We start from the raw sequence: 25465 nt of genomic DNA on the forward strand, positions 1-25465 counted from the left end.
ATTTTTAATTTGATTTTTAATATTTTTTATACGCTTTAAATAATTATTAACATTTCACTAAATAAATAAAAAAATTAAAATGAGGGTTACGTTTTAAAAATGGTTAAAATCAAATTTCTTTCTTATAGCTTTCACTTACTGGATATGAGAGCCTCAGACTCTTCGCTTGATCTCTTAGCATATATGCATTTTCCTTAATATGAAGAAGATGTACTTGGTGAGACTCCTTCTACATATATACTCATTTTATTAAAATTTAAACGACAAAAAGCGTTCGAAAATTTTCGTTTGCAATTTTTTGTCACCTAAATATATTCATCTTATTTGCTTCCATATTAAGGACGTATTTAGTGACATTTCGAAACATTCTTTAATAATATTTCAATATTCTCCTATTTTATTTTTATTTAATAAAGGTTAGTCTTCCCTTGTTTCTATAACAATTTTTTTGAACTTCCTTTTCCTTTGTGCAAACTTCATCCCAATTAATAGCTGAAACCCCACACAAACCGGCCGATAAGTTCACATTATATGAATTTTGGCAGCCTTGAATAAAATCTGCTATCTTTCTTGTCATAATTGGACGCACACAATGGATGGCTTCCACGAGTACTCGCTTAGCTTGACGACTGACACACTTGAAGTGCTTTCAAAATATTGTACATACACTTGGAATTGATTTGATTATGCCCACAACACAGATGGAAAATGTGTGTCAATATAGACATAATATAAAAAATTAAATGCACGGAAATACACTGAACAACAACAAATGTATATTTGAATGAAAATATGGCAATATGCTAGCTGCTGTTGGCCTCCTTTGTCATGATTGCAATCGATTGTCACGAAGAGTAATAGCAATGAGAAAACTACAAGTGTTGCGTGCTGTACGAAACACTCGTATGAAAGGAAAAATATTCAAATTTACGCGAACAAAGCAAAGTGTTTGTTGGCTAAAAAGGAACCAGAATGAAACTTCACTCATAGCAACGGCAATTTTAGAATGGAACTGTCAGTTGTGTCAGACGCGCGTAGTGAAAATGATGCAAACGCACAAACACTAATATGCAAGCATAAAGCATTACTAGTTAGCTTTGTCCATTTTCACCTGCGCCACTAACAGTATACACCATGCGCAAGTGTGTTCGCACACTTCTGGCGCTTTGCCGGCGGACGCCCACCCAGGCGTATACGCAACGTTTGACACCCAATTACGGCGGCAAATCAAAAGGAAAAACGACAAGACAACTAGAAATGCTTGACAACAATAAGATTGGCAACAACAATGCGGTGGCACACTATGCTGATGTGGTGTTGGCGATAGTCACAAAACCAACAAGAACAACAACGACGACAATAATGCAATATGGAAGACAGTCAAAGGCATAGCGCAGAAATTACGCAAGGAATTGGTAACAATTGTTAAACAAGCGCATGTATTACTGTGTGCTAGTGCTTATTTCCTTTGTCCTTACTGCTATTTGCACATATTTGAACTTTTTGACTATCAAACGAAATCAGCGCAAATCAATGTGAAATGGAAAAAGCAATTCTGCTGTCAATTGTGTATGAATACAAGCTGCGATGGGTGAGATAATGTATCTGTATATGTGTACGAATCTTATATGTAAGAGGATGGAGGTTTTATATATACTTGCATGAAGTCTTATTACTACAATATTATAGATAAATATTAAATTAATCGTCAATATATTTTCAAAATAATCTTCAATCTTCATCTTCAAAATAATCCCCATCAGACATACTTATGCCAACGATTTTTGCAGTCCTCGGAAACTTTTTATTCGCACTTTTTGGTTTAGCTTCAGTTCCTTCAGCGAGCTTTATTTCTTTTCTTCGATTGATCGAAAACGGGTCCATTCCGATGATTGTGGATTTGTTTTCAAGTGTTCTCTCAACAGAATGGTATTTACATCCTTCTTAAAATTTATTGCACATTTAGACTACTTAGGCATCACTTATCCAACAGCCCATTTGAACTGTTTCTAAAAAGTTCATACGCACATTATTTTCATTTACTGTCTTCACGTTGTTCCATCGGAAGGCTAAGGTAAAGTTCCAAGTTATCTGAAAGTATTTCTGCAGATTTATGGGAAATAATTAAAGAAGCAATTAACTAAAGCGCATTCATTGAAGCGAATTCTACAGAAACAGAAAAATACCTCAAATTTAGTTCTGAGTATGCTTCATATCTTTAGCCAAGTTTCACACCATTTCATTTTCACTGAACCCAAATCTTCGATAACAGCGGCACAGTGGCGACACCTTTCGGCTTGTGCGCTCTTATACGCCAACTAGGGATAAGTCGCAGCAGAAGTGGCGGAGGGAGTTTTTTTACGGATGGGTCGAAGCTCAAAGCTCTGAGCTCGGCAAACTGTGCGCTCAAAGCTTGTCAAAGATTGTCTCTCCTCTGAATAAAAACATCAAGCTACCACATTATCAGACTGATTTATGTACCTTGCCATAACGGAATCGCTGGTAAGTGCAAAGCCAATGAGCTAGCCAGAGAAGGCACTTTTATACCGCCTACATTGAAATGGGACCCAGATGAATCTCCAATGGCATCTTGTGTTCTAGTACTGGACCTCGCGTGAGCTTAGAATATGATGGTTGATGAGCAGCACATGTTCGACTGCAAGATCCTTCTTTGTAAGATTAAGAATCTTGACGGACACATGTTATCAAAGTTGAATGGAGGGTGAAGTGGAAATATTCAGGCAATTTCTCCTCCATTGTCCAGCCTTTACAATACTGAGGTGGAAACGTCTCGGTAGTCTTACATTCAGTGAATGAAACAACCTAGCCGAAACCAAAATTGGCCGTCTCAACAAATTTGTAATAGTCTAGAAGCGATCTGTCAATTTGTAAGGGTCTTATGAGCTATTATATGAAAGCAGTTGTTTAAATGTGCCATATCATATATATAAGTATTATCAGTTATCTAACTCCTCAACCAACAGTTCCTTCTTGTAACCAAACATTTTTCTTTACTTTTAGTCGATTTAGCCAAGTTTCACACCTTTTCATAACAACATATTCCATTCCATACCGTTTTACATAAAAATATGTACTTTAACTTCTGACTCCGCAGCCATTTGAAGATATCTCACATCAGGAGTATCTAAATGAGCAGTGCTCAGGAACAGAAACAATACTAAATAAGCCAAAATTGGTAATTTGGCTACGGAATCTCTCGGAACGCAATTCATTTAACAATCAGCATGTAATTGGGAGTCAGGCAAAGTACGCCATTTACTCCTGATATATTCCACAAATGTTAGTTTTGCGAGTGGCTAAATTTACTTAAACTTTTGTTGCAGTCTCTCTTATACTTTTTCCTTGGTATGCTGGAATTCAACATAAGAACGCTTTTATCTGAGCCACGGCCTATACTCGGCACTGACGCACAATATGGTGGCATTAATTAAACCAATTTATCAATGGAACATAAAGGCGGGTTGGGACTGTGTTTGTCTACATAAATAAATGTAAATGGATGTACTTTGAAAGATTTGAAAGAAGTAGAACAATTATGCTGGGCTGCCACATAAATCGGAGTTGCGTTTGAGAAATAAGAAAATAAATAAACAAGCGAAAGTCAAGTCAGATTGATAGCGCCCTCACGCAAACATTTTCTTATACTGGCGTATCAAGCCTGATTAACACATTTTTGTCCTTTACATATATAATATGGAAAACGGGCTGCGTGCAAAAAAGAATTCAGCTGCTAGCCGGTGCGCATGATGTGGCATGCAACAGGCGAAATCTCACACACACAATCATACTTATAAGCCAATGCTATATTTAGTCATACGGTGAGCTTTATGAGACTGAAGGTTCATAACAAATGCGCCTTTGAATCAGAAATTAAGCGAGCAAGCGAAAGAAATTGTACACATGACTTTCTGTCCGTTTGACTTGCTCCGCTGTCTGACATTTGTGTTGTATGAAAATTTATTTCATTCATTTGGACAACATTTTCTTTGGCTCTTCAAGCTAATTGAAGTATATTTGATATGCTGATGTATGTAAAACATGCACGTGGCTAGTACGCAATGCTGATTCTACACAATCAGTATTATGGTTTATATAAATAGGAATGTTTAGCGCTTCCCGCTTCTGATTTAATACCTTGTTACAAAATCAGGCGTTGCTGCATTCTTAACCTCAAGAAAACACTTTGTAATTTATTTAATCGAAATTGGGCTTAAGCAAAGCTCCCATGCTTTATAATTAAATACTCCTTTTAGGTATACTATAGAACGTCCGCTTTTAAGGTTTGTTCACCTTATTTTGTACCTAAAAATAAAGTCAAGCAATAAAAACTCTCTTTAAAAGCTTTAGAAAGATATAATCTAAATACTTCACAGCATATATATTTTTTGCTTAATTATCAATAGTGCTTTTAATTGAATATAAACTCTCTCTAACTGCTCTAAGTAGATTTAATAAAATAGCTTGAATTGTTTAACTAGTATTTTTGGACTAGTCTCTATATTAAATTTCAACTCTCCTTAAGTACTCTAAGTAGGCATAATGGCATGACTTTATAAAATTTCATGCAATTTTCAACCAGTTACCAACAAGTACTGTGGATTTATTGCTTAAATGTTTGATTTTCTGCTGAATAAATGACTTTTTTCTGTGAAATTCTAGTCAAATTAGTGAATTTTTGAAGCTTTAGCGTTTGGAAGCAGCTTTGAAACTAGTCCCTAATTAGTAATATTTTGAAGCTTTACGACCAGCTTGAAACCAGCTGCTCTGAAACTTAGCCCCAATTAGTTCGTTTTTTAATCATTTTTTAACTAATTTAAGCCACTTTCTCTAAAACTGTTTCCAAACTAACATCCTTTTGTTTTATTTGAACTAGTTTTAGACTAGTGAAAATGGAGTTGCTTCCAAATTGCAAAAATTTGCGGTTTAGTTGCGAGAGTTGCGCGGTCTACTGGCCATTTTTCAGAAATACTAACGATTTCTTAGCTTTTTATATATTCTATATATTTTAAACCACGAAAGAAATTTAATTCGAAAGACTTGAGACCTTCAAAATGATTTTACCAACTAAGGTACTATAAAACCAAAATCAAATCAAATGATCTGGAACGTCAGGCTGTCTTCTATAATTATTTTCATTAAGTTGGCAGCACCACCCTTTGCGGTTATAGGGTGGCCATAGTATGATTGTATGTTTACCATATACTATATGTAAGTGTATATATGTATGCCTTTTGATTATGCGCCCTAACTGTTGGGTAAAAATAAATTATGCGTGTAATTCCGCAATTTGTTGTATTTAATGAAAATGAAATGAAATGCAAAACGAATCAAATAAATAAATGAGGGAGCATACCTTGCCACAGATACATGCGCACCTATAGACACGCCCAAACATATATATCTATACATTCTTAAACAAATCAACAACAATGAGCAATGAAGCGTTACGAATGTAGACAAGTCAGCTGTGGCGGAATCAAAACGAAGCTTTCGCTTCAACTACAGGATATGCTGAGTCTACAGGCGGAATGTTAACACATTAAATTAAATTAAAAGAGCGCTGTGCATTGCAATGCCATTATTGTCCATTTGTATATGTATGATTTCTTTCCTACTGCTGTTCGATTTTATGAAAATTTACTTCACAAAGTAAAAATTTGTGCCACCAAAGTATGTGTGTTTCTTTTATTTGCAATACAAGATTTTTATACTTATTTGTGTATTCGACTTTTTCTGTTTGTTGCAATTTTTGTTGTAATTCTTCTTATTTACATATGCTGCCCCATAATTGATTAAATACTTAAAACTAATTGCTTTTTCATTTAGTGTTTTTTTTTTTTTTTTTTTTTTTTTTTTTTTTTTTTTTTTTTTTTTTTTTTTTTTTTTTTTTTTTTTTTTTTTGTTAAGTTTGTGTATATGCTACACTGCGCAGGGTTACTTTGGAGGCTTGAAATTTATAAAAGCTCTATTATCTCTTGTATATTCCTTGAAGGCTTGGAAGGTTCATTACCCTAATAGTGAAAGCTTTATTAATAGATGTATAATCCGCGTGTCTATCTACAGTATAATCGTAAAATCTTTGCAGCTTTCTTACAAAATTAGTGAATGCTTTAATAACCGCCTTCTTTTCCCAAATCCCATTATAAGTTTATTTTTTTCTGCAGGGATCGTACGAAGATATGAAAGCTTTTATTACAAAGCTTGCAAATGCTCCACTATTTGCTTATTTTCCATGGGCACATTAAAATCTTTATTTCTGGTATTTAATTGAAAGCTTGTTTAAAGAACTTTATTATTGCGGCATATTTTGGGTAATTTCTGAACTCAACTGATCTCAACGTAAAATACAGTTTATAATATAAATATAATAGTATATAAGTCACCGAGAGTTCCTGTATTAATTCTATAAAATATTTATCATAAAACGACTCTACTTGCTAAATCTACTCTTGCATTCACTATCGCAACTATGGTAAGGCATATATTTATGCGCGATCACAAACCATTTCACAACGCTTTTAATACTTAATGGACCCCTTAGCAATGGCTAGCAAATTTCATAAAAAAGTGAAGATTGCGTGTCACTCAGGTAATCCCCCGGAAGCTGGACCAAAGTGCAGCAATTACAGCATTACCGTAAGATGGCACAGCGAGCGTAAGCTGCAAAATGAAAACAAATGCATATGCAGTGTACTTGCAGTAATGGTAACCTATCTGTAGGCGCATTACAACACCTCGCGGCTTTTTTTCGTTGCTGCCACCGAACCGGAGATGAAGCTCTTTCATGCATTTATGAGCTCAAGCCATTAACATGGCGATCTCCAAGTCTACCGCACACGCTGTGCTCTACATGGCAAAGCGCTTTCGCACAGATACTAATGCCGCTTGAAGGCATTGCCGCCTGCACGTATGCAAACTGCTCCCTCGCATCAAGAGCGTCACCAGTAGCTATGGCAATGTCAGCCAACGCTGTTTCTGGACAAATGGGTTTATACTGAAAGCGGCACTTTTAACACGAACGCACTTGTATTGTGCAGTCTTCAGCTTATTTTTATTTTCACTTCCATTTTTTATGACAATTTTCGCAGCGCAGCGCTTACTACTTTCCTTCATATGTGCTTTCGATATTCTTCTCTGTTTTTTTATCTTTCCTTTACATATACCTTTTATTTCTGTTGCTTTTCACGTGGGCTCGTAAATGGACATTTACGAAATTGGCTTTCAACACACAGATGTCGCTGCCGCGCTGCTTTAGTTGAGCTTACCCGCCGCGCTTTCATCACTCCGCTTACCTTACGTATGTTGAGTGTCGCCTTGTGGCTATTCGCTGATTGTCGCCGATATTCACACGCACACACACACAGCCAACACATGCACTTTTACACGCAGCCATCTCCACGCTTGAATGCATCATTGCACCTGCCTTCAAGGAACTTGCCAACTTGAATGGCATACACACAGCCTCCTGCTCTGCGCGCGCGCACGGACTTCGAAGTATGTCTTTGCTGCAAATTTGCGCCATCATTTTTATTGGTTGCTTCCTTTGCTCTTCCTCCGCTATTTTATTACATTTATGTGCTGGCCAATCTGGCTAGATTCCGGACCTTACCTCCATTTCTGAGTGCATTTGCCGTAAGCAAAAAAATGACTGCGTGCATGTGTGGGTGTGTGCATGTGTGTGAATTGTAACATAAGTGGAATTGAAATTGCCAGTTCGACTAGTCGTGGTTGACGTTCTGTGGCATTGGCGAAAATTGGTTTTGAGCGTATGTGTCTGCGGCAGCCGTTAAAGCTTTTTATCCACCTTTTCGGCTTTTCTTGCCTTTACGGGCAATCCTTGTGAGGAAACAGCTCAATTGTGTAGACTTCCTTTTTTATTTTTACTATTTTTTTGTGCACGCATGTTCTGTAGAAATTTCCAGAAAGTCTTTTGCTTAATTCTTTTCAGCGCGTGTTCCCGACAAATTTTCAGAAATTCGCTTATTCCATTTATGCCAAAGCTTATCAACTTTTTGGTCACAAGCAATCTTAATATAAATATTGCTATCGAGTTTTATTTTAGTGATTTGAATGTCGCTTTACCTTTAAAGTTTTCTAATTTAGGTTTTTACTAAAATTCTTTCTATCTATTAAATTTTTTACCTGATTTGCTAAACAGATTTTAATATTTCTAGGAATCAAATATGATGGCCGTTGAGCTTGAGCTTAAAGGTCACAGAGCTTTTTCCGAGCTTTCAAACTTTAAATTCGATTTTCGGTTTTCAGAGATTTTTCCAAGCTTTCAAACATTGTTGGAATCAAATCTGGTTGCCTTTGCGAGATTGAGCTTAAAGCCTCAGATCCTATCTATTACTATTAGCCACATTTTATTATTTTTATGATTCCATATTCGCTTTCGGTTCTTCAAGAGTTTTTCCAAGCTTTCAAATATCCTATATACTACTATCATCAACATTTTATTATTTCTGTGATTTCAATCTGGTTGCCTTTATTATTTTGATCCTAAATCTTTGAAACTTTGCTCAAAAATAGCAAAGTTACTTAAGGCACATATGTTTAGGTAATAAACTCCATAATAAAGCCAATAGTTAGACTAAGATTCTTGTTTAACTACTTTGCAGGATTTACTAAGAAAATTCCCAGAACTTTTTCGGTATTTCGAGCTTCAAATTCGTTTCAGCGATTTTTCGGAGCTTTTCCCGAGCTTTCAAATTTTCCGAGCCTTTAACTTTAATTTCGTTTTTACGGCTCTTTATAGCTTTTCCTGAGCTTTAAAATTTTAAACTCGCTTCTCGGTTACTGCTTCTTCAAGCCCACTCTTTCTCTATCTCTATCTTGATCTACAATTTATTATTTCTACAAGTCTAATCTGGTTGCATTATGATAATGAGCTTTAGGCTAAAGTTCTGCCCAAAAATAATAGTTTTTTAAGCATATATATTGGTTGTTAATTTTCAGTTAGACTATATTCCTTTTTGAGCTATTTATAAGATTTTCAACGCGTTTTTCATAGCTTTTTACGAGCTTTTAACTTTAATTTCGTTTATCAGTTTTCCGGTAACTGCTTCTTCAAACCATTTTTCAACACAATCTAAATAGTTCGATTCCATTTCATTCCATTTGTTTCGATTCCATTTCATTCCGCTATAAAATCTTGTATTCCTCTTTCCTCTTTTATTTAATAAAATTTATTTCTCAGCTCAACTTTTAATCTTCACAGTATGTCTCTATCGCAACAGCCTACCTCAGTCCTTCTGTGGCTTTTCCGCTCTACTTGCTTCAAATTAATTTTAAGATTTTTCCCCACTTTTTTTTTGTTTCCAATATGCCCAAAGGCCATTTCCCAGCATATTTGCAATATTTAATTTAGTCCTCTTAATTTCTTATTCTCCGCCTTATATCTTTTTATGATATCTTCTCCAGTGACTGCGAATTCACTTCAGTTGACTGGTTTCTCCTCGACCAGCAGGGAAGGAGCAAAAATAACGAAGAAAGTACGCACGCACGTTCGTTCAATTTTTGTAGTGTCCATGTCACGTGTCCTTACTATCGCATAGACATATGTATATACATATATTTTTTTCATTTATTCGTGTGTGCCGTTACTGTGGTTACACCGTAGGAATTTTAAATTAAATGTCCGCAATGGAAAGTCCACTGATCCACAGGGTTGCAGAGAAACTATGCCGGGTGTGTCGACGTATGCACGTGCGCTGAGCTGCTGATTTTTGGTATTTTTGTAAAATTTGAAATTATGCGTACTCGCCTTAACATTTTTTCAACAAAAACTCTACTTAGTGACTGCACTACCTTTACTATACTCGTATCTTCAATCCATAGTTTTGTCCGGCCACTTCTTTGGTATATCAACATCTTTACCTGTTTTTATTAAACCAATATTTGCTTGCATTAATTTTCTTTACACTTACTACCGAATTTCCTGTTTTTTCGTGCTCATTTCGATCGGCTTCGCAGCTTGTTGCACATTTTGCGCACGTCTTGGCATATGCGCTCATTGTTCGTTCCTTGTTTGTTTGCTATATTGTCATATTGCCACTAACATTTGGCGGTTCTTTGCTATTGCTGTGCTCTAATGTCTTAACCTCACTCTTCTAGCAAACGCCCGGCTATTGTTGTTACAATTGATCATTGCTTTTGATGGCAATTGCCTGGTGTTGAAACTATTTGTTGTTCTTTTAAGGCCGTTTATTGAGTTTTAGTTAAGACGCCACAGAAAACTCAGTACCACTAATAAACAAGATGGCCTTGGTTAGTGACTGCTGATATCTGGGCTCCCACGTCTCTCTTATCCTCCCTTGGTAATTCACTTAGCTGGTCTCCATTGAGGGGTTTTTTGATGTGCCTCATCAATTTGTAGTTTAGTATTTACATATTATTCGCCTTTTCATTGCCGTCGTGTTTAACGTAGCGGGTCCCGAACCCAGCACTCAGCCCTGGAGAGGGATGGTTCGCCTTCTTATTTTAGCTCGCCTTCAAACGGCTGTTCTTTGGCTATCCAGAGGATACTTGGCCTAAGACCCGGCTTTATATAAGATAATCCTTTCTGGTCACTCCCAAGTGAATGGTGCTCAGAGAACTTTCCTCACCAGCGAAAAGGAAGACCGAGTTGCGCGCTTTTGTAAACTATGCAAATATAGAATAAAAAGAAGTTTATGGTTTTTGACGTGTGCTTCCTTTTTTCCGAAATTTCGGCCAGACCTCTAGTTACTATCCTTTCATCTGCATCGTTTAAAATTTGTACACACTTAGCTCTCTCTGTAACCGATCTGATTTTCGTTTATATTTTCGCTCTTTCATTTTCGCCCTTTAACTATCGTCCCATCTCGTCATGACATTCGCAAGGCCTATTAGTTTTTCCCAATGGCTTTGTTCTTGGTGCTCAACTGGAACATTCAGGCCTTGTAACCTTAATCTTCTTTAATCAGCTTTTATCAAATTTTTGATATCACGAATAGGTGACATAAACTTTACCACACATTTTTTAACATCGAGAGTCAGAGATTTCATAAAAAATATATAAATGATCAGCAGAACGAACTGAATTGATTTAGGCAAGTCTGTATGTCCGTCTCTCCGTGTCCGTCAATATACATGAATTAGTATCTCAAGTTTTGAGATATCGATCCGAAATCGTAAACAGGCTCTTTTCTCCCAAGGCCCTACTTATTTGTTGGAAACTGCGTTTTCGTATCACTATACAAATAGATCGATCGAACTGATCGATTAAAATTAGATATCTTCACGAAATTTGGCAAAAATTAATATCCAAGCGAATTCTACAATCCGAGGATAAATGTTTCAAAACGAATAGCATATAGCTGTCATACAAACTGACCTATCAAAATGAAGTCCTTGTATGGAAAACTCTTTTATTTAATTCAAGATCTTCGCGAAATTCGGCACAGATTATTTCTCGAAGCAATGCTACCATCTTTGAAGAAATTGTTCAGATTGGAACACAATAGCATATATGTAGCTGCCATAAAAACTCAGCGGTCAAAATTAAGTCTTTGTATGAAAAACTTTTTTGTTTGATAAGGGATCTTCACGAAATTTGGCAGATATTATTGTTGAAGTTAAAGATACAATTTACGCAGAAATTGTTCAAATCACAATACTATAGCATTAGCTCTCATAGAAGCTAACCGATTAATATTCGGTTTTTATACAGGAAAATGCTTTTTTGTTAGTTTTTATATAAAATTCTTTAGCTGCTAGAAAAGCAGTTTTATATATTATATAGAAAGAGCACATGGAAATTTATGAGAATAGATGCCCAAATTATAATTGGTACTAGACTAATATATGAACTCATGAAATTATACTTCTACCTTGAAATTATTCAGAACATATAACCAAGGACGTACTCACTTGTACTATTTTATATAGTTGCAATTATTTAAGGCTTTCTAGCGTTTTATATTTTTGTACTCCGCGTTTATTTCAAGAGAAATAATTGTTTTTGATAAAGAAATACGCCAATTTCCATGATTTATTTATAAATCTTCACATGTATAAGTATACTTACCCTACACTATAACCATTAACCATATTGCATGCTGCAGCTAACCATAACAAACCGACTTAATTAACAAACAATAAATAAATTGCATATGAATTGGTCAGATTTCTGCACAAATAACAGATAATTGGACGCAAATTTTTCAGTTTCCACACAGTAAATAAAATAATTGCAGAACTTTGAAAGCAAATTACAGACAACACGAATTTCTCGAAATGCAAACGGAGCACAGGCAAATCCTTAAACATTGCGAGCAAGCATAATAAATACTTATTTGTATTCAAACAAATCTATGCCAATATATGGCAGTGTATGTGTGTGCTTTGCTGCTATTGCCAGCCTGTGCGTGTGTGTGTTGAAGCTTGCAACCAGTTGAGCTGCGTAGCTTTAACCAACGACGCGCTTATTTGCAGTTTATTATGGCTTTGAAATTATAAACCACAAATAGAGATTTACGAATAAAATATTGCAGGTTTTTGTTGTACAACTTTGCATGCGTTAATACGCAAACAAGCACAAAGCGTGTGCGCTTGCGTTGTGAGCTTATTTATAATTTGTTGCTGCTGCTTGTCTATTTGTGTTGCTGTTGTTGTTGTTGTTGCTGTGCTGGTGCTTTTGTGAAAAAATTGCACATGAAAGCAAACAAATGTCAGTTGCATGCAACAAACAAATGCATGTTGTGCAAGGGAGCGTGGGCAAATCGTTAGTAGCACAAGTACACACACACATACAGGGACACTCAAAGAAGTGTGAGTGGGAGTGAAACTGTGTGGTTGTTAGCGGGGAAAAGTCAAAAAGCGGCATTGAGCGCTTAGCTGCAACAAATAAAGATGCGCAAGAATAACAAGCAAACAGGTAGCAAGGTAAATATAACTACAAAAGCAACAAAAACAACATATGCAACAACAATAACATGCATACGCAATATATATGCAACAAAGAAGTGGTTGTGGTAGCAAAAATTTACAACTGTGTTGCCATTGGCAATAATTCGTGGCTGTTACATGTTATATTCTGTTTTTGTTGCTATTGCTATTATACTCGTAGCTACCATGAAAGCTTTATGCACTTGCCGGCATATGTGAAAAGCAGTTGGAGTGAGTGAGCGCAAAGAAAAAAGGGAAAGGATAATACAGTTGCTGCATGCAGAGCTTGTAAAAAAAAAAAAAAAAAAAAAAAAAAAAAAAGAAACACATAGAAAAAATAAAAAAATTAAAATTGAAAAAAAGTCAGCAAAAAATAGCAAGGTACATAAAGCAACTAACCAAAAAGAAACGCAACACAAACTCCAAAAAAAAAAATATTTATAAGCCTCAGCACCGCTTTCGGCTTAAGCCATACGCTTTAAAGGCAGTCACCACTTCAACGCAAAATTAAAAAACAAAAAACCGAAATAAAAATAAAAATAACGACGAAATATTAACAACATATGCTCAAGTAACAAGCGCCATGTCATCAACTGTAACTAAATAAGGTGCATCTCTCCAAAAAGCAGCCCAGTTTTGAAGCAGCCGAGTGTGCTTCAGTGCCACGAATTTCATGCTGTTAGTTGGCTTTTTACGCAGCTTCAAAAGCTGTTGCCATGGCAAATGATCTCGGTGCAATCATAAGTCAACAACGACGTGAGCCACTCGTATATTTATGAAAGCGACTAACTAAAGGTGGAAGCGTATACTGCTGATTTTCAACATAAATGTTTTAAAAGTATTTAAGACAGAGAGAGCCTCGTTTCAGTAATTCGTATAAGGGTCTCCAGTGATTCTCGGTGCCCGATGGACATATATTACTGATAAGGATAAGGATCAGGATCAGTATAAGGACAGATACAGATAGCGATAAGGATAAGAATAAGGAAAGGTTAAGGATAAGGATAAGGATAAGAATATGGATAAGGATAAAGATAAAGATAAACAGATAATGTAATCAAGTCATTATTTTCTGGTTAGCATATTTTACCAATTCCATCTACTCGGTAGAGTCCTAAAAAGTTCCGGCAAAGAGTAAAAAACACATAGGAGTTGAATGTCGTGGAGATCACAGGTCAGCACTAGAACAAATTTGATCAATGGCATAATTAGTAGGTTTGATTAAGTTAATAGGCTGCTCTTCGTTAGACCATAAACAAACCATTCCAGTGACACCTAGCCATTGCGATGCCAAGAAATCCTAGGTACCCGACGCGTACACATAGTTCACAAACCGTTGTATATCTACAATGCTTTTAGAGCGAGACACAATTTTATTAATATCCGCTGGTTCCCACTATAATGACACTTGCGTCAGACGATTCTGTAGCGTGCAGGCACACTTATTTTCCTTTTTATTGGCCTAAACCCCGCTTAATCGATTATGGAAGAGCACGCCAGTCCTTCTGCTTTTCACTGTTTGGGGCCGATTGGTCAATTTTGCCTTGCACCAGAAAAGTTTAATTTGATAGTAGCTTGAAGGTACAGCTGGTAATTTTGAACACACTGTCAATGAGCTCAGACCTAGTCTACTTTATATCCTAGGGTATAACAAGTAAGCCCATCATATTAGTTCCGCGGATGCAGTATTACTTTTTCCAATTGCTGGAGAACACCGTCGGCTTGCCTTCAGACCTGTTTCCACCTAATCCGCAGTAGTTACGAATTTCGACTTTGAAAACGTTCAATTTAATCGCTTTATACTCGAAGCACTTACGTTTTTCTCCAACATTTTATATGAGTCACAAACAAGTGCTCCGCTATATTTTATTCCATCAACTTAAAGCTATTTCCTCCAAACACATCCATAAAATCTTAAAAACACTATGCATTTAAGAGAAACCAACTCAATCACGAATTACTGCTATAACACAACAACGAAATGGAATTTCATCAAACCGCGTCGAGCGACATGTCCGCTATTTCATCAAGTTAATAAGCAATTGCACATGAGACAAGTAATAACAGCAACAGGAAATGCAGCAGGAACGTTAGTGAAGTCGGAAAAAGTGAGAGTTTGCTTCGAACTATACAAAGCCACCGACCTGCAGGCGCGGCAGTGACTCAAAGGCTGAGCAAAAACAATACAGACAAGTCGGAAGGCAAGCAACAAAAGGCGGAAGTAAAGGCAGACGATGGATAAATAGATGACAACAACGGCGGCGGCAGTGGCAAAAACGTAATAACAAAACACTAACGCAAGAAGAACAATGGTTCAACACAAGGCACAAGGGCACAAATACGTACATAAACAACAGCATCATCTACAAGCCAGATGCAAAAAGGTGTTTCAAAGGCACACTCACAGCCAACGCACCCACCTGCCTTTATTAAGCGCACAATCAGCGCACCTTGTGGCGCGCAACAGCAGACGCTGGAGGTACGTAACGGCGGCAGTGCGTGGCAAATATGAGTTTTGAATTATGAATTTGAAATTTTACCAAGTAAAATTTATTATTAGACCAGATTACGTGCAGGGATTTCGAGTGCAATTGCACGCCGCCGTCGCCAACGCTGACGTTGCGGCTGCTCGGCGGATGTTGCAGCAGGTTGGTGCAGTTAAATGCGCCGCAACGCTGTGGCAGTTGTGAATTGCATTTGCGCCAAGCAGCCAGTGAACCAAACTAAGCCAGTTGAGCAACCAAGCAACGAACCGAAGTGTGGTTGACTGATGTGGCATTACTAATATTTTGCCAGCTACAAAGGTAAAGCGGCTGTAAGTCTACTTGCTTACCAGAGCCATCGACTCACCTGCCCCAAAGCTGACTGCAAATATAGCCCTCACTGTAGTTATCTGCTGTGCAAAGTGACGAGGGTGGAGGAAATTATAATGCAGTTGATTGTGAAGTGGAGCTGTGGCTGCCATTTCTGCTTTCGCGCAGATTCATCAGAATTTATGTTGCCCTTGCCACGGCATGGCAGTTCGTGGCACTGGATAAAGCAGTAAAAGGAAGTTTTAGGAAAGGGACGGCGTCGCAGAATGCATTAACTGCTGTGGCGCCCTCACTACACAGTTGGATTTCGGTTTAAGGTGACCATAAATCGAGTTTATAAATACCAATTTTTTCACGAACCAAAGCAATGGTTAAGTGCTGCCTAAGAGGGGAAATAAACTACATTCTCGGTTTTCTCACTACTTTGCTGGAAAGAGCCGTACCATTTATCCTGCAATGACAGCTCACAAAATATTGGGCCTTACATTTGATAGTCTATTTTTCTTCACTCTACAAACGTCCCCGATTAAGATCATAAAGCAGAGAAAGCATAAGCAAAACAGAACAATCACCCGGGAACAGCGAGATGCCTGTCTTGCAATAGGTGGTTCGCTGAACACAGAAAAGGTTAGGATAAATTGGATGGTTAGTCCAGAGGTCGCATTTTGACTACTATATGCAGCCTTTATTGAATTTGGTCAAGCGTTGAATTGCTATTCCCAGCAGCTCGGTAGAATATCTGAAAGCGTTAGTTCCCAAGTGTTTAAATTTTGACCTCGCAAACGCTAGGCTATCAAGAAGGACGGGGAGAGATGTTTCCACCTCGCCTTCTTTCATACCTCTGGCGACCGGGAGGATTCTCAGCATGGATGATGATAATGAATAGCTAGATAGATCCTCCACAGATAGGAAGATGGTAGCCTTTCTGAGGCAAAAAAGCTCACTTGATCTCATATAGCTGAGATGTGTCAATAAACTACATTAAATACCTACGTAGCTTTGTTTTAATCAATATATCAGCTGTTAGTGGTCTTGACAAAAACACTGATATATTCAACTAGCAAAATCTTTGCCTACCCTCTGAAACCCGCTAATCATACACTCCTTTCGCTGCTGTCTAATGCCGACGAAACAGCTCGTCCCGTGGACTCACTCGATGATAACTGATAGCTTTTTCGGTTCTGACCTTCTTGTTGACCTTATATGTCCAGTGTTTATTGGTTCATATTGTCTTTGGTGACTGAAAATACTCCCCTAATAATTTTGAAAAATGCTGTATAGTTGACAGCCCTGTTTGGAAATTGAAAATATTGAACGTTGACGAATCTATAGTCAGGATTAACAGTTTTCGAATGCCGCGATCTTCGTAATAGCTCTACTCAATCTGACTGATAGCATAAGCTCTTGTCGTCTGACCCAAGACATCTTGACACTTTCCTCAGTACATGTTCCCAGGTGATATTGAAGAATCTCTGTTCACACTCAAACTACTTCGTAGATCTATAGTGATCCTCTGATTCACCTTTGGAACTTATGAGTGACACAAACGGTGAATATTTGTTCAAGTGAGATCCAACTATTTTGAGTGAACCTCACGGCCTAACTTACCTAACCTAACATAAAGCTTAGATTACCTTAAGCCAAGCTTAATATTCCAATATCTTCAAGCTAGCAAACGAGAGGTACTATTTCTGGTCACCTCAACGACACGCACACTCATCCACAAACAGTTAAATCACAACAATCACAAAATCTGTGAATGGAAGGAAGAGCGGCAGAGCGCCTCCAGAACGTGTACTCGTATGTGTTTCAGGTTGTACGCGCTTATTTGTCTGTTCGCATATCCTTGCGCTGGTATTGTGGTTTTGGAAAATCTTTTGCATTATAATTTGATATGCGGCAATGGTTTTGTCATAAATTCAAACTGGATTCGTAAGCAAGCGCACAGCCACCAACGCCCAGAGCCGCTGCAAACAGCCATTACTATGAATTTTTTCATTGCATTCATTTCAAATGCTACCTGCGCTTGATCTGCTATTCAAGGCAACTGTCGGCGCGCCGTATAAGGGGGTATGCTTTGCTTGCTACAAGTATTACAGCTGCGGTGCGTGTTGTTGTTGCTGTTGCTGCTATAACTCCGGTTTGTTGCTCCTGTGTGGCTTATTAAGTTAAACCTTATCGCTAACGGAAGCATCAGCGTGTTTGCCGCACTGTGTGTGTGTGTGTGCATGTGCATATGTGGCAAGTTGCTGGCTACAACCTTGCTGCATGTATGCTGCCATATAACTCTTCAATCTCATGTTCATGTGCTTCGTTGCCGCGTACTAGCACCAGCCACGTCATGTACCAACTCACGCCCGCATTTGCCTCTTTATTGTGGCATGAAATTAATGAAGTGCTTTTAAGATTAGACGCGCTTATTTATTGGCTGAAGTTATGCTGCCATTTCATTTGTCGTTGCATGCCGTTCATCTCCGTCTGCCTGCTGTTGCTTATTTACCGCTTTGCGTCTCGCTTATTTTCTCGCTTAAATAGCTGTTTTACAATTGTTGCTGCCACCGCTGCTTAGCAGCTCCGATTGCTTTTGTGCTTTTTGTGGCAATAAGAGTAGTTTATGGAATTAGCTGTCGCTATTTTACCTGTAGCATCAGCGCCGCTACTAAATGCGAAAGGCGCTACAATAAAACAACAGAAAGGAGCGCAGCAAATAGTGTAGCGTACTAAAAGCGCGCGGCTAACGGTTGCTTGCTTGGTAACTGTTAGTTAATAAATTCCGTGCCAGTGGATTAAATCGTGCCGCGAACCGACTCAGCTTCGCAATTGTATTGCAATCTCTCAAATGCTACGGAACGAAAGCTAGCAGCACAAATTCAATTACTGCTAAATACTAGTTGATATATACAGTATTTTTGGAGAGGTAAAACGCGCTGGAGGATTTAGATGTTATAAATGCATTTACCTACCCTATTTTACCATCTTAAGCGTCATGCTGCAAAACTTCTAATTAATTATGAATTTCTATGAAACTTTAAAGATAAGTTAAGTCATTATTTCCAAAAAAGTTTGAGGCGAAATCGATTTTTTATTCACTGTTGTTTCCTTCAAGGTTGTTACATCTAACTTTTCGTCTAAGTTTTTGTAATAAATTTCTGCCTTGCTTCAAAATAGACCTCAGTTTTGCCGATCACTTCTTCATTCGGCAAAAATTTCTTCCCAGCGAGCTTACTTTTGAGATCTGAGAGCAGGTGGTGGATGCGAAGGCAGTTCGATATCCTGGGTGCGGGTTCATCGCGTGCAGTCCACTCGGATGACTGTTAATCGGACTTCGGAGGGAAAATGCTTTATCCAATTCCACATATCTACGGAAAAATTGTGGTTTATTACGCTTAAACATTTCGAATTTAATATTATCCTGAAGTGCACTGGAACTTATCAAGTTGGGAATACTAATATGGCAACGCCATTTACTTTTATACCTTTTTTTCATTTAAGAAGTCTTCTTTTAAGAGAAAAATTGCGTACTGCTTAGCCAATATGTGTCCTTATTCCGTTCCTTACAGACACTCCAAGCTAATTAATATTGCATGGACGAACCACAAGCGAAAGCCACCGAATATATGCGAGCGCTTGCAGTAGCTGCCGTTAATAACCTTCAAAACACAATAATAAAGGATATTTTGCTGCGCGTTTAACACCTACAATTTTTATTATTTATGAGGCTTTAGCATAGCTAACTTCCTGCTGTCATTGAGGCACAGTTATGTGCCGTGAAAACTAGAAAAAGGAAAATTTAAAGCTTTTTGCGCCAAAGTGCTGGAGAAAGCTGTTAATATGTGCCTGACGATGGCCAATAACTTTACGTACGCATGTATTGGATCGTCCCTAGAACGCGCACACCCACACAAACCGGTGAATTACAAACACTTCCGTTAGCCGGAAGCATAAAACAAGTCGCCAACGGAAGTCATGCAATATTTTTATGATTAAACTTAAAACGTCAGGCTATTATATTAAAACGGCTGCGGAGCATGGCCGACGTGCAGCGGCGTCAAAGCGTCAAGGACACGCACAGGCAATGAAAGTAAATTGGCGGTTATGTTTTGTATGTGCGTGTGTGTTTTCTGGCTTTTGTTATTACCTATATGCTTGATGGCCATGAGCAGCACTCTGTTGGGTATTGCTTCTAGCACGTCTGGGCGTGTGGTTCACTTTTTACGGCCGGTCATTATAATTTTGTGACGCTGCTTTTGATAGCTTTTGGAGCTTTTGATGTGTCACCAGTGCACGCACACATATACATGAACAAATTTTTATAATTTTTATGATATTTACTGCTACATACGTGTATATGTCCAGTAGCTCATATGTTTAACTGTTCGCGTGCTACTGCTTTGCTTACTCTCTCTATCTCTCATTTTCTACCTTTCAATTAAATTTCATACTTATATTTCACGCACACTAAAATCTCCAGCTCACGCTTGCTTTTATATTCCACACTAAATTGTTGGCAATCAAATAAAATTTACTAAACGCCGAAATAGCTCGCTAAGTGTTGGGCGTTTTGCTTGGAGGTGTTTATGAGCACTTCCAAATTAATGCGCTTATTTGGTATGTGTGTGTATAAATAATATGCACTCATTGCGATTCGTGAGTGTACACCAACGTTGATGTGTTTGTGTGTGTGTCATTAATAAATTAGCGCACTTGCACTTTGATAGCCATCGTTCTGATTTTTCGCACGTCCCAATATCGCCTATGAAAATCTCTTTGATTGAGTTGTCCTAAAGGGAATTGACGCATAAAAGTTATGCCTGTAGAACTTTATAGCGATGAATTTCATATCAGTGAGACAAGTTGTGGTGCTTTAAATGCTCACCATACATACATATGTATATAAATATATAAGAGTATAGAAACGTAAGCGTAAAGTACAAAAACACTTATTCATCTACAATGCAAAGTGGAAAGAAGGGATCGTGCTCCTACAAACAAATTTTGCAAAGCAACTGTACTAATTTTGGGAATCATTAAACTTTGCTGTTGTCCCGAATAAAATAAACTTTAATTCAAATTACTAAAAATTTGTACTTAGTCCGAATCATAGACAAAGCGCAGATTTGCCTATTAATGTTGTATTTCTAATAGTACGGAATAAAAGTAAGACGCAATGTATTTCTAAGAACTTAATCTTTATCGCCATTTCGTACTCCGAATTACATCTAATATTTAGTATTTAGTATTATAAAATAATCATATGTGAAACGCTTTCACATTTCTTTTGCCGTACTCCGAATTACAATGAATAGGTTTAACTTTTCTCCAAATTACACCGAATGAATTTAAATTAAATTCGAATAACTCCGAAATAAACTTAATTTTAATCCGAATCACTCCGAACAAATTAAACTTTCTTCAAAATAACTTCAAATAACTCTAATTTTGCATCTAATTACTCCGAAAAAATTTACTTATTCCAAAAGACGAAGGCATTCGTACGCATGCCCAGATAGTTCGAGATACCTGAGAGGTCTTTATGAATCCACCTTCGTTCTCCGAATTACTCCTAATTTTTTTATTTTTTCAGAAAAATTATGATAAGTGGAAGGTTGCTACATTGATTATATACTATTACGAAATATGTTGAATACTTTTTGATATTTCTGCCGAATTACTCCGAAAATATCTATATGAATTCCGACTTATTATTAATTCCAAATAGTTCAGAATTACAACTCAACATAACAAATATTTTAACAGTTAATTTATGAACGATTTAATACTCCGAATTTCTCCGAAATTTGTTTCATATATGCTTAGAAAAAAGTATCGTAAGTGGAAAGTTTTTTCACATGCCATAGTACGCATATTTCATATTTTTTAAAGAAAAAAAATCGACTCGCTCTAATATCGATATATGTTTGTATGTACATCGGTGAAAAAACTTTTGACACCGCGCCTGAATTATTCACGAGTGTTTACATACGTATGTACATATATATTTGTATGGATAGGTACATATTTATGAACTGATAACGCTGATAGACAAGTCAAGCGCTAAATATCTGAATCTCGGCTGCTTGGCTTTGGACACGGGCTTATCGCAAATGTTGTTTATGTTTAGTTTATTTTATATTTTTTAATATTTTCTTGGAATTAACATGTGTTTATACAAGGTGTACCATTTCCTCAAAGATTGTCTATATCATTGATAATATTTTGATTTTTTCTGCTAATTCCCTATATATTAGTTATTTAGAGTGCGGGTGTCTTTTTAAAGCAATTTTTACCGTAGACTTCCTAACAAACGATTGATTGTCAATATTACCCCTCAAAAAAGTTGAGAACTTCAAATCTGAAAGTATAATCAACCAGCGTTTCTAAATTGGGATTTTTGCAAATTAAGTGTCACCCATTATAAGCGACAAACAATTAGTGATTAATAAATATTCTACTGAAATTTGTTAAGTTTTTCCCTTATTTCTGTAATCGCTGGATTTTATTTTATTGTACCACAAAATGCAGTTTTTATACAATACTGGGTTGCGGTAAAGTAGTGAATTAGAGAGCACTGTCAGAAACAGCCACATACGCAGCATAAATAAAATTTCTGACGTTGAAATGGTGAATTTCATACAAATTTGTTTAATATTTTTAAGCTTTTTCGTCAGTTTCGCGAGTAAAGTATTTGCAGAAAACAACGAAAATTATCATCCCTTCGTAAAAGTTGGTAACAAGTATTATTTTATAAACGGTGAATTGAAGGCAAGTGTTTTGTTTAAAAAATTATTATATTTTCGTTAAAACATATGTACCTTCAAATAGATGAACTGGTTCGAATCGTCTGAGTACTGTCGATCTCTTCGTGGTGATTTGGCGAATATTGAATCACTAGACGAACTTCTGGTGGTGGAAAAATATATCTTAACTAGAGGTATTCTCTCGCAACTTTGGTTTGATGGCAACGATTTGGCAAATGAGGGAAGATATATGTCACACAGCACTGGTCGACCCATACTTTTTACCAAATGGTACTCAACTAACCCTGACAATCAAAATGATGAAGATTGCCTTGAAGTTTGTATAGATGATAAAACACTTCTAATGAATGATCATCACTGTGAAAGAGAATTTTACGCGATTTGTCAGCTTCGCGAATCTATCATGCATTGCAGCGGTAAAAATTCATTAATTCTTCAAGATGAAAACTGTATAGTAAAGAACTTAGTTGAGTCTTTGATACAGGCAGCTGATGCCTTTAAATCACACTCACAACCCCTTCTTTGTCCAACGTCATAATGTGCGAACAGGAAACATTAGTCTATTCTTCCGTCAAACAACAACAGAACAAAGCGCCGTATTGGTCATATAGAGAATAGAATGAAATTGTGAAACGATTACCGTAATACTTGTCGTACTAAAAACCGCAAATAATATATCATGTTTTTAAAGAAAATTTGGTAGTTTCGAATTGTTTTTCCAATGGCGAAATTAAGTTCAAGGTTTTCTTTTTAATAGCAACATATATACATAAAGTTACAAAAACTTCGGAATTATTGCAAAAAGCGTACACTTAGAACCTTTTGTACTTATTACTTACAGCTATTTTAGCATAAAATTAGCTGCAATCCACTTTGCTATATCAAAATAATATTTACCTTGCAATTACAGATAGATTAATAGTAACATTATTTCTGTACCTCTGCTTGCGTACCAATACCAATTTTTCGGAGTTAACTCCGACTTACTCCGCAAGGAAAAAATTTATTAAAAATGGCATTCAGGCTTAGTCCTCGGTCGGTTTATTGTTTTTACGATTCGGAGTTACTTGCGATTACTTCGAAACCACAAATTAAGGCTTAAATGCATTTACGCAATGTTTATGCGTAGCTTATTTCACTTACTATGCTCGGGTAAGAAAACCTTGTATTCGTATTTGCTCCGAATCACTCCGGAAGCTCAAAATGTATCAAAGATAACATTCAGGCATAGGTTTTGGATAGTTTGTTTATTTTTCTTTGCTTACGTATCAAAAACGAGTACACGATGTTACTACAAATTACTCCGAAAGCAGAAAATTTATTAAAAATAGCATTCAGGCTTAGTTTGTGCTAGCTTAGTTATTTTTCTAGGAATAACGAATATTCGGAGTTCCTCCTACTTGCATTCTTGTGGGCTGCTTTTTAGTAGTTTATTTCCTTTTCAATTTCGGATTTCCTGGCACTAATTACTTTTTGCATTTTTTTCAAACTTATGCATAACTTTCGCATTAAAAGTCATTAGAGTAAATGTGCACATACATTGCATAACATTGCTAAGTATTGCATAGTTTTGGTCACAGCGGCATGTAAAATCAGCTTTCCACGCACTTTTGTATTAAAAAAATACCTGGAAGTACACAACCGTAACAAGATTTTATAAAATCTACTTTTTACTACCGTACCTAGAGCTTATAAATACTTAACACCAACACATTAAAAAATAAGCATATTAAATTGAAAGCATTTATGTACGTTTGTATGGGTATTAAGGAATACTTTCGGTTGCACTGCTACAAACAAGGAAAAAATGTGTAGCGCAAATAAATAAATATATTTTATAAGCACTCAATGCAGTGGTTAGTACAAATATTTCATATTGCTTAACATTTCCATCATCATATTTTTCGAAACAATAACAACAAAAAACTTAGATGTGGCACAAATCGAATGAAATCCGCTTACAACTTGTGCGCATACACACTTATTGTGTTGCACGCAGTTTATGTGTGTGTATTTGAGCGGTATATAATACCTTTATGAGAGTGTTTGTGTATGTGCGCGCTTTCATCTAACATAAGTGGGTGTGTGTGTGTGCATTTACATTTGCATGGTATGCGCTTAAGAGCACTTTACGCTGTGTTGCATGCATGCGTGCAAAACGATTGCATAATTACAGGCGCTTAAGTGTATTTAAGAACTATTAGAGTGTTGCTGCGCTGCTGCTAGCACGAGTATTACCATTGCTATTCGATATTTTGTTTATTTGTACTTAGCTGTGTGGAGATTTTTAATAAATAACTTGCATACGTAAAGTATAGAGTGGTTTGCGGAAAATGCTTTAAATGCTTATAAAATATTTTTGTTGTTTTAACAAGCGGAAAAAAAATAAGTTGTTCAATGGAAACATCTAAGCGGCAATTCACATATGTTGGAAACTTATGAAAAATTCCAGTAAAAAATATGCAGAAAGAATTAATAAAAATATAAAATAAAATTAAAAAAATTAAAAACAACTAAAAAAAAATTTTTTTTTATTTTAAAAATTTTAAGTAAATTTAAAATAAATCAGAATGCTGCTTTTGTGCGGCTTTATCATGACCAGCTTTAAAATAGCTGGTTCATAACATATCGAAAAGCTTTACTCACACTCACTGCCAAAACACGCCACTTTCCAAATCAACGCCCACCAGCCCCTTAGCATGCTACCAACTACTTGCCACAAGATACAAGTGTTAACCCTCTGCAACACAATGTGGCACCACAACGCTCTTTAAGCGCATTAAATGACTGTTGCTTTCTCACACGACTTTTGTGTTTAGCAAACGGACACAACACCTAGAAGCATACAAACAGGCGTTGGGTGCAGCGCATTGTACTTGTGCTTTCATATACCCGCCTTATGCATGTGGCAGGAGTAATTGCACGAATTTGTATTCCTGTCACGTTATGCATGCACGAATCTAA

The 25465-nt window shown here is 36.7% G+C and overlaps 2 protein-coding genes across 9 annotated transcripts in view; both read left to right on the top strand.

Annotated features, from left to right (window-relative positions):
• LOC108971988 (CUGBP Elav-like family member 4) overlaps window positions 1-25465 on the top strand; it is a 755092-nt gene that overhangs the window by 301995 nt on the left and 427632 nt on the right. The gene's annotated exons all lie outside the window — the stretch shown is intronic.
• On the top strand, window positions 22262-23196 carry LOC108971989 (C-type lectin 37Da-like). Its single transcript, XM_018938388.1, has 2 exons — window positions 22262-22505; window positions 22566-23196. Exons 1-2 carry the CDS (start codon window positions 22362-22364, stop codon window positions 23037-23039), a joined length of 618 nt encoding a protein of 205 aa, XP_018793933.1. The 5' UTR covers window positions 22262-22361; the 3' UTR covers window positions 23040-23196.

Source organism: Bactrocera latifrons, unplaced genomic scaffold, assembly GCF_001853355.1.
Source record: "Bactrocera latifrons isolate USDA-ARS-PBARC rearing strain unplaced genomic scaffold, ASM185335v1 scaffold_37, whole genome shotgun sequence".
NCBI lineage: Eukaryota > Metazoa > Arthropoda > Insecta > Diptera > Tephritidae > Bactrocera > Bactrocera latifrons.